This window comes from Apaloderma vittatum, unplaced genomic scaffold (genome assembly GCF_000703405.1).
Source record: "Apaloderma vittatum isolate BGI_N311 unplaced genomic scaffold, ASM70340v1 scaffold10576, whole genome shotgun sequence".
NCBI classification, from domain to species: Eukaryota; Metazoa; Chordata; class Aves; order Trogoniformes; family Trogonidae; genus Apaloderma; species Apaloderma vittatum.
In genome coordinates this window covers 22,345-37,428 of record NW_009720031.1, presented here as the reverse complement: position 1 = coordinate 37,428, position 15,084 = coordinate 22,345, and the positions used below count along the sequence as shown (strand labels likewise).

The 15,084-nt window shown below is 35.7% G+C and overlaps 1 protein-coding gene across 1 annotated transcript in view; it reads left to right on the top strand.

Annotated features, from left to right (window-relative positions):
• Window positions 1-15,084, top strand: part of DCAF6 (DDB1 and CUL4 associated factor 6) — a gene marked incomplete at its 5' end in the record, with an annotated part of 72,135 nt that overhangs the window by 48,228 nt on the left and 8,823 nt on the right. The window contains 5 exons of the mRNA XM_009870868.1: window positions 605-720; window positions 1,478-1,561; window positions 1,735-2,056; window positions 6,811-6,852; window positions 12,735-12,873. Of these exons, the coding sequence (XP_009869170.1) occupies window positions 605-720; window positions 1,478-1,561; window positions 1,735-2,056; window positions 6,811-6,852; window positions 12,735-12,873 (703 nt within the window). The remainder of the gene's footprint in view (window positions 1-604; window positions 721-1,477; window positions 1,562-1,734; window positions 2,057-6,810; window positions 6,853-12,734; window positions 12,874-15,084) is intronic.

Sequence of the window (15,084 nt, the reverse complement as noted above, 5' to 3'; positions counted from 1 at the left end):
TGTAAACAGAAGTTGGTGTTCCATAGTAATTATCTAAACATGAATGGAGGGGTAAATCTTAAGTAGCAACTTATAGTAAGTCTTGAGAAATACCAAAACTTTGAGGACTGAAAACCAGCAGAGGTCCATGCCTCAAAAGGTACAAGAATGGTAGTTAATGGTGAAGAGCCTGGAGAATCTTGTCTGAATCAGGTTTTTAATTTGATGGCATAAAATTATGTGTTAGTGCTCAACTGACAGCTATTGATACCTTTAATAAGCTCTCTGTTTATTTCTACACGTAAAAAAATGTGTAGTGAGAGAGCAAATCCTTTTGAGTTGTCACAGTATTTTGAAAAGCAATGAAGAAATCATTTAAAGTTTAAATAAAAAAAATAGGATAGAACAGCATTCTGTGATAGAGAGGAATAGTGTGGGATGAGTGGCAATGGACACAATAAATGAGAATTTTGAAATTGCTGTGAAGGTTGTTATAACTGCTGCCAGGAGCTTTTGAATTATGAGATTGCTGTGAGAAAGATGATGATGGTCAGGCTGTGTTATTGCAATGATCTTATATATTTGTATTATTTTTTTAAAAAAATGTAATGTGTTATTTTGCCAGGAGCAGCACAAATTCAAGCTCTAGAGGGAGTGGAAGTCATTGCAAAGCTGAAGGCCAAGAAGACTCTGTAAAAACAAAAGCCTCAGAAGAGTCAGGGCCTGAAGATGAGGACACAAGTAAGATACAGTGTTATTTCTGTAATGTTAAGGTAAAAATTCTGCTCTTGTTTGTTCATGGCTACCATTGAACACAGTGCGAGTCTCATAGACGTGCTTGTGAAGGCAGAATACCGCCATAATAAAACGTGAATTTTTTTACCAACCTGGGATAGTTGCAGATAAATATAAACAAAATTAACTTACCCTGTCTTTAGTTCTAAAACTCTTATTCTTTTTTCTTAAGGATATTTGTATCGAAAAATAGAACAACTGCCCTTTGCAGTGGTATTTTGTTACATTTATCGCAAGCTTTCACTGTATTCTATTACATGTGGGTTTTTTGCTCAATTCATTGCCAAAGGGGCAGTCAAGTCAAATGACTGCTTCCAGATATTTTTTAATTGCTTTTAAGAGAGGGATAACTTAATTTCTGTATTGAGAAAAAATAGCTTTCAGTAAATCATCATCTATTTCAAGAATATTAATGCTATTTTTTCAGCTAAAATTCTCAGCATAGGATATTAAGTATATTAAAGAACACAAAAGAAATTCTTTCTTTCTTTTGTAGCCTATTGACCTGAGCAACTAGATAGGTTTATATATACTGACTTTTATGGGATTAGTATCTGAGATTTTAGTAAAGTGACATGGACTTTGGAGTGGATTGCTTTGATTGACTTGATTTAGGAGTGCTAGTATTGTTTACACTTGCTTATATTATAGATATGTGTCTAAATGAAATCATGTGATTTAATATCAAGTTGTTTTAACACAGGAGTTCCTGATGAATATCACAAGGAAGACGCAAGTGCTGAAGAACTGAAAACCACAGATGATGCTGTAGAGACGACAGAAGCAAGTACGTATCTGTACTCTTTCAAATACAGTTGTGTGAAGAAATAGAGTGCAAAACTAAACTTACAATATAAGCTGATTATGCATAATTTAACTTCTGTGACCATTTATAATGTCTTCTAAAATAGACTATATTCATTAGTGCTGTAACTTATTTTCTTCAATATGTTCTGTTAGCTGTGTCAGACAAACCTGATCCTGAGCATTCTGGAATCGAACCAGAAAAAAATAGCCCCAGTGTTGACACTGTCTCTGGAAATGTAGAGGTAGAAGCCTCCTGTGAAAAAAGTGCAAATCAAGAAATTTCAAGTCAAAATATTGAATCCACTGCCAACTCGCTTGCTGCAAACGATGAACCTCAGCCACACCCAGAATCCTCAGGGCTTCCAACTCCAGACGAGTCCTCTACCAGGACTTCAGCTCTCCAGGAAACGGATGATAGTGATGATGATCCTGTTCTGATCCCAGGGGCAAGGTATCGAGGAGGACCAGGACACAGGTTAGGAGAATACACATCTTTGCTATTGTTTGGCAGGGGGTTTTTTGTGTGTTTTTGTTTTTTTTTTTTTTTTTTTTTTTAAATGGAAGATCTGGAAACCCATGCCTCATATCCTTGATTAACTTAAGTTGTTCTGTGACAGCTAGCCAAGAGCTTGATGACTGAGTCTAATCTGCATATATGTAAGATAGTTATATTTATATAGCTATATATGTATAGCTGTATTTTGCCTCCCAGTCAGGCAAACGTCTACGGCCTGTGCTTACTTCTTGCCTACTGAATACCCCAGTGCTAAATATTTGTGGTTCATTTTTTATTTTCCTTGTAGTAGAGAAAGCTGATGAATTTGTGTAGAGGGACCTACATTTTTTTTCAACTATAGTTTAGGTGTTCTTACTTTGGCAAAGCAAGAGCTTCTAACTCTTCTTGTTCAGCAGTGTTGTGTTTGTCTGTAGTATATACATTAAAACTGATGTGTTCAGTTGTTCATTCTTTTTCACTGAAGGAAAAACTCTAATCGTTCTCCTTTTGTTAGTTATTGAATATCAGTATGTATGGCAGTAAAAAAAGGTACATTACTAGTCATCATTAAAGACACATTAACTTCTGTGTGTTTTTTTCTTGTAAAATATAAACAGCTGTACATACTTTTTTGATCATTCGGTGAACTTACCCCGCCATTTGATATTGCTGGTTTAGTACTTGCAATACTTTTGTTTACTAATTTCAATTCTTGGACTTTCAAAGAGCTTTAAGCAACATTTCTACTGTTAAATTAAGAAAATACCTTTTTTATGTGTTTTAAATGTTATGTAACCTAGTGTTGGATGCCTTAGCTTTACTCCTATTCTGTTCAAAGGCAGCATTGCCTTGCCATTAATTTCATATGCTAGCAATGCAAATCCTTTACAGGAACCATTGCAATATGTATTCATTATGAAATCGGAAATAATGTAATAGTTGTGTATAGAAAAGGATTTGAATAATTTGCAGTTAAAAAAAAAGTCATAAGCCGCCACCACATTGTCAAGAGTTACAAAATAGTCAGTGGTTGCTTATTACACGGCATGAGTAACTCTCACTAAGTGACACATCTTTTGAAGAAGCCAATATATACAGATTCTTAATTCATTAACTTTCCATGCAATATCTAATGGCAGAAATAGTTTCCACTGCAGAGCCAATGTTCATTACAACCTAGTGAAGAGCAAGCTGTGAAAAGCCCTGCAATTTTAATCCCATTTCTGTTTCCAAGCAGGATTCTTAGCTTCTCTTCATGCATCTTTGTGTTGCCTCTAGGATGTAATAGCTTTTGTAGTGATGTAACAAGAATGACGCTTCCAGGTATCATATAGCTGTTACAATTTCCCACTAGTATGAATATATACAGTTCACCTGACACGCTTCTTTTCCTTCTTTGTGTGCAGCAAGATTTCTTCCTGTAGCAATTTGAATTTTATCAAATAAGAAAGATGATTCAATTAAATTAGTGATATAATTAAAATTCTTTATGCAACTCCCTGCTCCCTTATTCTTCCCTCAGATAAAATCTGTCAAAAGTTGCTGTGTAGCCAATACTGCTTTAGGACTGCTTCCAAGATTTCATTACTCAAGTCTAATGCCTGACAAATTTATCCTCTTCTGCTTTTGTGTATATTGAAGCAGTGAAGTTTTCTAGTTTAACTTCTGAGCAGTCAGATACATGTTTACATTGTGTTTCCCAACTATTCTTCTGGTTTTAGAAGTTTCTAAATGCCCTCTGAGCTACTGAAGACATCCTATGAGTGCTCCAAGGAATCTGGATTTCCAGAAAGCAGGCACTTGTTGTCTTAAAGACTAGCTGCAGATTCTTTTAGTATTTATATATCATAAATTGAGGGAATTTATATAAAATACCCCTGGCCCCTTAACTGGTAGGAAGCTACTTCAAAAAATTGCTGCTCTAATGGGTATAAATTGACTAAAATCAGTGATTTTGTATTGTGTGAAACAGGTTTTTCGTGCCCAGTGCGTACATTTGAATGATGTTCATCCTGTCTGTTTCCAGCTTTTGTCTCACTCTTAGCAGTAAAAATTTATGGGTTTCCTACCATCATGCTGGTTCCTGTCCATGCTTCTCCATGTTCTACTTCTTTCCAGAAGCTGGCAGACCAGAATTAGGCATGCTGCACTGTTTGGACTCTTCTAGGATTAACAGTATAAGTATTACTCTTGGCCTAGAGAAGGTTCTCTGCGACCCAAGTCAGCTATAGTTACATCCTTCTCTCTTGCTTATGGCTGTCTTGCAGTGGTGGCTTGTGGTCAGACACAAGGTCAGTTAGTACAGGGAAGTCTTTCCTACTTTGTAATTTCTAATTAATGTGTTCTTATCTTTCACCAGAAGGAAGCTCAGAAGTGTAAGACTTGTCGATTTTATACTACTGAATTTCTACCCACCTCTTTCTCTCAAGGTCTTACAGTCGCCCCATATTCATAAAGTTTACCCAACCTCATGCCCTCAGTGCACTGCATGAATACATTCCTACATTTTGCTCAAAGACAATTAGCAATTTATTAAATAAAACTGCCTGCAAGACTGGTGATTAACTCCACCAGTATACTTCCCATAGGCTTATGTTTTCTCTTTTCTCGCTTAGTAAATCACGTTACCTAACAATTTCTTTACTAAATCTCATTTTTTTCAAGTTTATCTAATAATTTAGTTTCCAGTGTGTCATCCTATAAAATAAATAATGGCATTAATATAAAGTAATAAACTAGATTTTTCTTTCTCTAGAGTATCTAGTAGGGAGTTGCTTTGGGTTTTTTTGTTTGAGGTGTGGCGCTTTTTTTTTTTCCCCCTCCTTTCTGGAGGAGGCTGTAAGGCTAGCCTGCAGTAACATACCTTCTGGGAGCCTGTTTTATGTGTGTAGTTGTAAAAAAATTTTCTAACTTGTTTCTAGGATGAAAAGAGAGGCTGTAGCCTTGTGAAACAGAATGCTAAAAGCTGTTTCACTAAAAAGCTTTTCTAGTACATAACATGGCTAGTTTTATCTACAACCAATTTCAAGTCTCTAGGTTCTATTTTTATATACCTAATAACTAGCAGTTGTTTATATTGAGGAGAAACTCCAGCAGTTGAGGAAATGAAGATAAAATTGTCTGAGTCATTTTCCCACCATAAAGTACCATTTTGTCCACCGAGAAAGGAAGGGTAGACTTCCAATTCTGTACTCTGAAATCATCATCTTAAACTTGTTATTAAGGAAAAGAAGTGACAGAAATACCCCTTTGATAGTTCTGATGACAGTACCCGCAGTTGAATAAATGGAGAACCTCCTGCTGCTTCAACTTCTCTGATCTCACTTGAGTTTTCTAAGATGGAAGTAGATTTCAATTTTATGAATAGAATGTTTTCCATTTTGCAAATGCAATGTTTACACAGCTTCCATTGTTTGACTTCTGTTTGGGTACAAATTCAACTTTTAATATTTTCAGACTGAGGATTGAGTCTTTCTCTCTCTTAAATCTATAAGAGCAGATACAAGGAGTGTAATCTCTTTTTGCAGCTGTTTATAAATCTCAAAACACCACGAGGACAGACAGTTTATCACCAACTAGCCAGATGTTGAACTGTCAGGAAAGACTATGCACCAGATATGGAAACACGAAATTTGTACATGCTTTACTATTTTGAAAAGGACTTAGAACAGTAGCAGTAAAATGTGTAGAAATAACATGATCCTTCCACTGATAAATTGGCTAAGTCAGCTGAATGTTGACTAGGAATCAGGTAGGAGTAGTTTTGATGCAGAAGGATATTTCTTTGAAAGAAATAATTGAGAATGTGACATTTAACTTTTTTGTAGCATTTCGGTAGCCACCGAGCATCACTTAGAGGGGTGGTAAAGATCAGTGACTAGAAGAAGCTATATAGTTAGCTAATTTTTTGTAGTCATTTGGCTAGGCAGTACCTGCTCTTTTTAACAAAATGTGTAAGGAACTGCACAGAATATTTCTAAATTAAAGAAAAAATTAAACATTTTGTACAGCAGAGTGGTTTAGCTAGAAACTCAACAGAAAAAATAAACTCGTGGGCATTTTAGGGAATCCACAGGAAAAGATCCTTTCTCTTATATATATGAGGAGATATGCAGGCTTTTAAGTCTCACAGTATGCATGTAGCATATCTTCTTTAAAACTTACTAAGTCCAGCAAATTTAGTTGGAACAGAGATGAGTTACGGCTTGCCATTAGCACTGCACTTCATAATCTGTTGGGGGGGGGAAATCTAGGCAAAATGGGTGTTCTTCATGCACAGGGTGCAGTTTTTAATGGATTGATCTTAATTTTCACAAATTAGTCAAAACAACTCCCTGAGGGCTGCTTTCCTACTTAAATGACTGAATAAATTTTGTTTGGACTTTGAGAGACTCAGAGGCTCTCTGAGCAGAGGCTAAGCCTAGAATATGTTAAACCTAGTAGGTTAAAATTTCAAACAAATATCAACATGAAATGGAAAAGGTTATGCAGCTACTTCCACTTCTGCTATGATATATGAAGAATTAGTGCGTTTTTTTAAGACCAGCTTTGTGTATTGTTATGTAATCTGAATACTCTTTTTGCTGAAACCAAAGTAGTCTCATACAATAACACATTGAGAAGGAGTCTTCTCAGCTGGAATATGTAGAGCACATGTTGTAATAGATGCTAACCTTTTAAAAACATGATACCCAGCATTTTTGAATGACTTCAGTTGTTATTCCCTTTACTAGATATAATATCAGAGGAACAGCAATAGGTGATAGAATAATGAGGTAATTAATCATTTTCTTCCCCCCTCCTCCTTTTTATTGCCGTATAATGGATTTATCAGGTTCTTGTTTTTCATATCTAACTGGCATTTTTAAAATTGCTGTACTTTAAATGCTATGAATTGCAGAGCATATTGCTTGAGTTATATTTAGTTGCATGTATTGCATGGAAATTGAAAAGAAGTGTCAATGTATACATTTAACAAACTATTAACCTTGTTACTGTGTGCCATAGAAATTAATGAAACTTGACAAGTGTGTAGTTTGTGAAAAGCAAATACCTTTTCTTACTCAACTGCTAAGGAACACGTTATATTTGCATGTGCCACTGCTGACTTGCTTTGTCTCATAGGAGAGAACACTCAGTTCTGGACAAAAATATAAGAATACATGTATCAAAGAGCATTCATATTTTTTACCTGAACAAGGTTATGGAACTGAGCATAATTATTAAAGCTATGTTTGATAATACATATTTAGCAAGATACACACTAAATCATATACGATATTTCTTTTAATGAAGTTAATTTAAAAAGGCACTTAATCTGATCATCCTCACTGAAATACTTGAGTGAATTAATTGTAAGAATATATAAGGCAATTTGGGCAATTGTGTTTGGCCACACGCTGTAAGAGAGAGAAGCCATCTACTGTGATTTAATGCCAAAGGCTATATATATGGGAAATGGCACAAAATAATACTAATGGTGAAAATTAACGTCTTGGCTTTGTGTGGCTGGAAAGAAGACTCTGGATGTAGTTTCATAAATGGCTTAGCCCGAGTTGTATATTTTAAATGTCTACAGGAAAATAGCATAGATGTGTATTTCTTTGTCTTATAGTCCAATCTTAGCTGCAGCTGGAATACATGGATTTAACTTGGCAGCTTTCTTAAAGGTTCAGGAATCTGTGTACTGTAGCTCTTCAGCACAGCCCATGGGAATATTTGTTTCCTATTGCTGTAAATTTAATAAAAAAGCTTTTTTACTGATATATTTTTCTTTGATTTTTCATTGTCATTCTGCAGTATATCAGGTAAACGTTTAAAATGTAGCTGAGAGTAATTGGAACATTGATTGTGTTGCAAGTGCAGGAAATGACTTAGGAGTGCATTATGGTATACATTTATTTTTATAAGATCAGCTGTAAAACAACTCTGACTTTAGGGTAGAGTCAACGTGCTGTTAACATGATGGTTTTACCCTTGGTTTTGAGCTATATTAATGCTTGGATTTTGACAGCAGTAGTAAATCTCTTGCATAGGTTCAGAGGCTTCTAAAGGAGCACGTTTACTTGGCAATTAAAATCAGAAATATAACTAAATTCCACTGTTTAGAAAAAGGATCTATTTGAATATGGTAATTGTGGGTTAACCCTGGCAGGCAGCTGAGCCCCACACAGCTGCTCCCTCACTCTCCCCCAGGGGGATGGGGGAATAAAATCAGAAGGGTAAAATAGTGAGAGAATTTGTGAGTTGAGGTAAAGACTAGTAAAACCGCTTGATAACTAGTCACCTTCCTGAGCCAGATTTGACTTTGGTGATTGACAGCCACCTTGTTAAAGCAGGCAGTTGGAGTTCTTGCGCAGGAGAATGGCAGCTAGCAGGAGGATTCCTCTACACGGTCAACAAAGAAATTGCCATAAGGCATCAGAGAAACAGGTTTTAAATTAATGGTTATAAGCCATGGGTTCCCTGCAGCTCCTTTGTATATGGAAAATAGTTCAAATGAGAAGATGGCAACAAAAGGGAGATTGAAATCTTGATTTGGAAGAACAGAAGAGAAGGAACCAGGGTTTATGGTACTTAGCAAAGCAAGACAATGTTTGTGTAAGTAAATTTGGAAACTGCAGAAGTGACAAAAATCTCTAATACTGGGGGAATCAATACTGAGCTCAGCACTCAATACAGAGCTGAGGCGAGGGGTGGAAAACAGAAGCAAGTACACATGAGCTTTACAGCCAGCTGCTGCAGCCGTGCGCAGGAGGCAGTCGGTCTGCGATAATGGTGTTTTGAAGAAGCAGGGTTATCTAGGGTCCCAGATTAATTTTATGGCATCTACTACATCTGGACCTCTAGTGGAACGAAGTTTGTAGCAAAATTCCTGTAGATTGGTAGCAAAATTCCTGTAGATTGTTTACGGACTCAGCTCGTGAATGATTGCTCTGCTTTCTCCCTTTTGAAAAACATTTTTTTGGTTTGTTTATTTTTTTAGGCCTAATTTACATGTTCACATTTTTTTTCATTTCTTTCTATGTGTTATACATAGCTTAGGATCAGACTGCATCACAGAAGTTTCATGGTTTTGGGGTTTGTATTTTGAATCTATGTTTAATTGAAAGAATATAATGGCTTCCCTTCTAAATCCATGTTCCACATGTCTAGACTTTAAATTAAACAGGCTTTTGGTAATTAATGTTTACAACAATCGACACTGAAGACTTCAGACCTAGCTGATCATAAGTGAAAAAGTTGTGATATAGTTCACGTCTATATTCTTACTTTTAGAAGTAATGTTTAAAAATTATCTTTCCACAAGGCCTTCATTGGAGTAAGGAAAGTACCGTACATCATCTTGGGCTGGATCTTACTGAGACGACACATACATGCCTTATTGTAAGATACTGCACTAAAGTACCACAAAATTTGGCAAAATACAATTAAAAAGACTTTATACATGCAGATCAGACAGTAGTACTAAAGTATTCTGAAGGCAGAGTACTGCCTACAATGTAAGGGCACAACTACACAAAGTTCAGTTTCGTTGTCTTTACAAGACCTAATGGTTTCCGTACTGTAAAATAAATAAGATTAATCTATATCCAGCGTTTCTCAGACAGCTTCGTTATTTGATGCCTGAATGTGAATACCTAATACAATTGTATTAATTGGTGGAGTTGCTTGAGGAGTGCCAACACCACGTGCATAAATTTCATTTACTGACATGTTGTGCTTGGAAGAGGGCACGATTTGGAAGGGAAGCAGCGGCTCCCAGTCAGGCTCAGCTTAGGCTGAACTTCGGAACGGTATCAATTGGACAGTGTGCTTCTGTGTTTACTGATGCTCCAAGTGATTAGGCTACTATCTAAGTTTATATTGGCACAGGCAGGAATTGCTTATCACAAATACAAATTAAAATTACAAAGCAAAGAGAACTATGTTAGATTTTTCAAATTTTGTGTGTGTGTGTGTGACTTTAAAAATGTACAGAAAATCTGTAGTGGAGGAAAATTAATACCTCTCTGACATAATCCTTTTTCCTGTAGTGTTCCTTGTTCTGAAATATTATTATAGTGAACTCATATTTATCTTTCCTGGAGAAGACTTGCATCTGCCAAGTTCCTGCTTTTAGCAGTAGGTTACCAGAATGCTCGATAACAGTGTCACAGTTATAGCCATGTGTACTTGGCTTCCTTCTCCCTGTTGAAATGATTGTTGACTTCATAAGATAACTAAATATCAATCCATTCATGCCTTTTAAAATAAGACACAAAATCAGGATTTGAAATTAGGAAATTAATTTAGTTGAAAGATGGTGTTTTTACCAGAAGTTGCTTCTGTGCATCTGCTTTTATTTAAAAACGCATGATTCTGACTGCTGAACAGGCTTGAGGTTTTTGGGTAATGTCTATATTCAAGCCTAGGGGAATTTAAAGGAGGAGATAAATTATTGTAAAGATGCTTAGATGAAAAATTATCCAAGAAACTACTTTGGGTTACAAGTTAGTTACTGTAATACCATCTTCTAATCCCATGATTTGTTATTGCCATCTGGAAAGTAACTTTCTAAAAGAGCAGGACAAGTCTACTGCTTTGTCAGTCCTAATGACATTTAACTTCTCAGCTTTTTCACTGCACATCTTTTAATGAATTAATGTTGATAAATACACCAGAAATACAAATAGCAGTTATAGTAAATGATAGCTTTAAGGCTAGCAGACGTGTTTCTGAAACCAAAAGGATTTTACTGTGCTGAAGAGCTGTGTGTGCTGTTTCCAAAGCTGCGTGATCACTGGTGGAGTTGGTAGCAGAGTGGTTGTTATTACATGATTCTTGCTTTTACATTCTAACACAAAACTAGTCTTTTTTTAAAAACAAGTACAAACCCCAAAATGTACAAATAATTATTTAAAGTTTCTGGGTTCTGTGTAGCCCATTATACATGATACTCCTGATGTAAAAGTAGACTAGTGAGGAGAATAATTCTGAGATCTTTAAAGCACACTAGGTGAAGAACATGGGCTTTATTTTTTTCCCCCTCCATGAAGACATTTTGAAGAACACTCTTCCTGACTGTGTGGAAGATTAAAGTTGAGATTCCCTGTATTGTAAGGACTAACTAACAAATGCAATGTATTTATTTAGTGTAGTATAAGAAGGAGGAACTAGAAATTTGCTTGGATATGAGATTTTGGGGGAGATAGAAGACTCTCACAAAGGACGTAGTAATAGACCATTTTTTTCCTGGAATTGTTTGCTAAACAAACTTCTAAGAACCGTATTATAATAATTAGTCCAATGTTAAGTGGATCTATTGGCTAGTGCTTACTAATATCTTCTAGTTCCTATAAAAAATAAGTATTAAAGTATCTTTTAAAAGCTTAGCTATATCAGATGATCTGTTTTAGTAGGACAGTTGGTGGTGGTGGTATTTTTTGTGTTGTGGCGGGGTTTTTAATAATCTATATTATCAACTCATTACTTGCATCCATTTTCCTTCTTTGCCTAGCTATAGGATAACTCTTACTCTGCCTTAATTTTTTTAGTCCAACTTTCTCCTATGACAAAAATGAAACAAAAAAATAAGCAGACCACTGGCTGGGAAAATTAGTTACGAGAGAAATCTGGTGGGGATTTTCTGTAAAAGAGGGCTTGTTGGCAGAGGCTTCAGGAACAGTGACTAAAGCACCATAGCACGTTACTTGTGGGGAAAATGCGGGTTACTAGCTTTCTGGTAGCAGTGTACTGAGGTTGCAAAGCTAATCAATTCTGGCTTGGTTTGCTTTTCAGGAACATATAAATTCCTGTAATAATTTGACTCTTTGCATTCTGCTAAAATCTGTACCTGCTCTTTCTTGAGAGTGACTTTCCCCCTGGATTCTGTTCAGGACCTCGAAGCTAATAGCAACTCCGATGTGAAATATAAGATGTGACAGTTTTCTTGTAGCTGGAATTATGGGGTGTGCAAACTTAGAGGTAAACAGGGAAAAATCATCACCAAGTTCTTTACACAGTTTAATCAAAAAGTAGATTCCTGGAATTAGACGTTCACAAAAAAAAATACGTAATTGAGCTCTTTTTTTCTGATATTCTAGGAAATCTTCTGCTGTGTACCTTACTGTTAACATATAGGACAGTTGCTACTCAAATAATCTCTTTCCTTAATAGGAGCTCTTTTAAAGCTGTCTAAATCTGGAGTATTGTCATGCAGAAATAGCGAAGAGAAATACATTTAACCAAATTTCGGGGAAAAAACAAATCATGCTGGAGGGTGCACTAGGTTGGGAATAACTTTTTAAATTTCAAAAGCCACTGTTTTAGCATAGATTTTTCACTTCAGAATTTTGCTGCCTCGTTATGGGTGGAGGATATCTCTAGCACTGAAGAATAAAATAGCATGTGAATTTTGCCAACAACTGAAGTTCATTCTTCAGAGAGGGAATAAAATATTGCATCACTTGACATTCCACTGTCTTGCATGCTATTCTTGTTCTAAGCCAGGATGAAAAAATAAAAGTCTGTAATTTTACATTTGGGATTTGATGTCTGTTGCAAACTTATGGAGAGTGTGTTTGAGTGCCTAATTACTATTTTATGGTCTTTTTTGATAGCCCATTTCAAGTGTTTAGAGATGAAATCTTAGTAGCATTCTCTTTGCAATTTGTAGACGATCTGCTGTTGCCCGCATTCAGGAGCTCTTCAGAAGGAGGAAAGAAAGAAAAGAAATGGAAGAACTGGAAACGCTGAATATTAGACGTCCCTTAATAAAGATGGTTTATAAAGGTCATCGGAACTCCAGAACAATGGTACAAACTCTTTGTCTGTTTTGGGAACTTTAGAGGTTTTATAGACTGAATTAGCGTAGCTGCCACATTGATATGCTTGCCAAAAAGGATATTGTAGTGTATTGTAAGCCAGTTGGTTTTTTTTCTTGTAAATTCAGTTGGAAAACACATGATTTGCTCTAAATGAAAATTAAAATATGTGTTACTCCTGTGTCGCCATGCTAGGCATTTTTTAACTCTCCTTCCTTAAACTTCCTTTGAAACGTTGGGTGTTTTTCTTAATTTCTTTTTCATTTTGTCTGTCGGCTTAAGTGGTATACAGTGTGCCTACTTTCAAAATTATGATTTAATCCTCACTTTCTCTTCCAAGCCTTTAAAGGTAAAGATTAAACAATATTTTTCAACAGCCTGGAAGGGAAAGTGAGGATTAAATCATATTTTTGAAGAGCATTGGTATCTCTGAATTAAAAAAAATAGGAAATCATGCTAGTTGTTAAATCATAATGTAACTACTAGGTACTGTCTTTTACATGCAAAATACTGTGTTTCAAGAAAAGTACACTTCCTGTGTAAAGCTGTGATACACTAGACCCAAATGCTGTTTTCCATGCTATTTCTTTTTTCACTTTTTACAGTGTTTTGAAGATACAAAGTCCTGAGTACTAGCTGGTATTTTGTAGAAGTAGTGGGTGTGTTATTTTGAAGATGATCTGAGAAGTAGTCCCTTTACTTCCAAAAGCAATTTTCTAGAGTTTGTGTGAATGGCTTTGATTACACTGGGTAAAATGCTTCAGCAAATGCATATTTCAGTCATCATAAGCAACAAGGCATAGAATGAACTTTGATTTAGTGACAAGGAGTTATGCATTGTATTTCACCGACTAATTTTAGTTGCTCAAAGACCCATTAGTTTAAAAGTCCCAGCATCAAGCACTTTGTAGTTAAAAGAGATTAAAACTAGTCTTGCCCTAAGTGGTCTTAATACGGTCTTCATCTGTGTGTGTGTTAATATGCAGATTATTTCATGGATTTTGTTGTTCGGTTTCTCTGGGAGATGAGTTGGTGTTTTTGTTTCACATGAGCACCTATGACAAGAAATGCAAACAATGAAAGATTATGTCATTTTCCCTGTTGGTTTCTATGGTGTCAAACTTCATTTGTTTTTTTGATTGATACCCTCTTTCCTGCAAAGCAAGGGCTGTTAGTATTTCCCTTTTAAATTGCGAATGAGACAACTTAGAGAGGCTTTGTTTCCTACACACCTGAGCAGCCCAAGGATAAAGTTATCTTGTCATTTACATGAACATGAACTATTTTAATAGATATATATGCATATAAATACATGAGAGTGAATTAAGGTTATGGAGGCAAACTGAATAATTCTGGTGCTTACTTACTTCTGAGAACTTTTGACAATGCAACATTTTTTTTAATAAGCATATTTTAAGCGTAATGCTTACATTGCCAAAAAGCAAAAGATAAGTACCGTTATATTGATGTTTGCTTGCACCGTTGGCAGGGTTGGAACGTTTTATGTCCATCACACAGATCCCTACCAAGTAACTGCTTGAAGGATGTCATTTGTGTCCTGAGCGTTACTGTTTTTTCATGTAATTGACCTAAAAGTATGGCAGCAGGGAGTGTGATGGTAGTAGAATGATGCAGTGTGGGATTTCGTGTTTCTCTTTAGCTCTTGGAGGAAAAAAATATTCTTGTGAGCCCAAGCTCCCTTTCTTTTCCTTCAAAATTTGTCTTTTGCCATTTGACTTCAATTCTTTGTCCCTTCTGTCTATTCCTCACTATTTTTCCCTCCAGTCCTAGTCTTATTTCCTTTTTTAATTATACATAGCCTTCTTCCTGTGTTCCATTCAGCCTGAGCCCACCTTTTAAAATGTTCATTTTAAAGAATTTTTTTTTTACTAGAACATCTATGTGTAACTAATAAATGGGATAAGTTGTGTATGCATACAGTAGAAGTGAAACAAAATTTTTAAATGTGCTTTTCAATTCTGATAAAGCACATGGTGCTAAAATAAGGTTTTGTGAATATTAGAAATATAAAATCTGCAGGTACATGAAAGAATTCAAAGGAAGCAGGAAGAAGTCATGATTGAAAATTAAAATATAGAAGTATTTATTATTGGAGGTAATTTAGATGTACTTCTAACAAGATACTGAAAACTGTGTTGAGGAGCTATAAGACAAAAGCTACCAAAAGATGAATACGTTGGA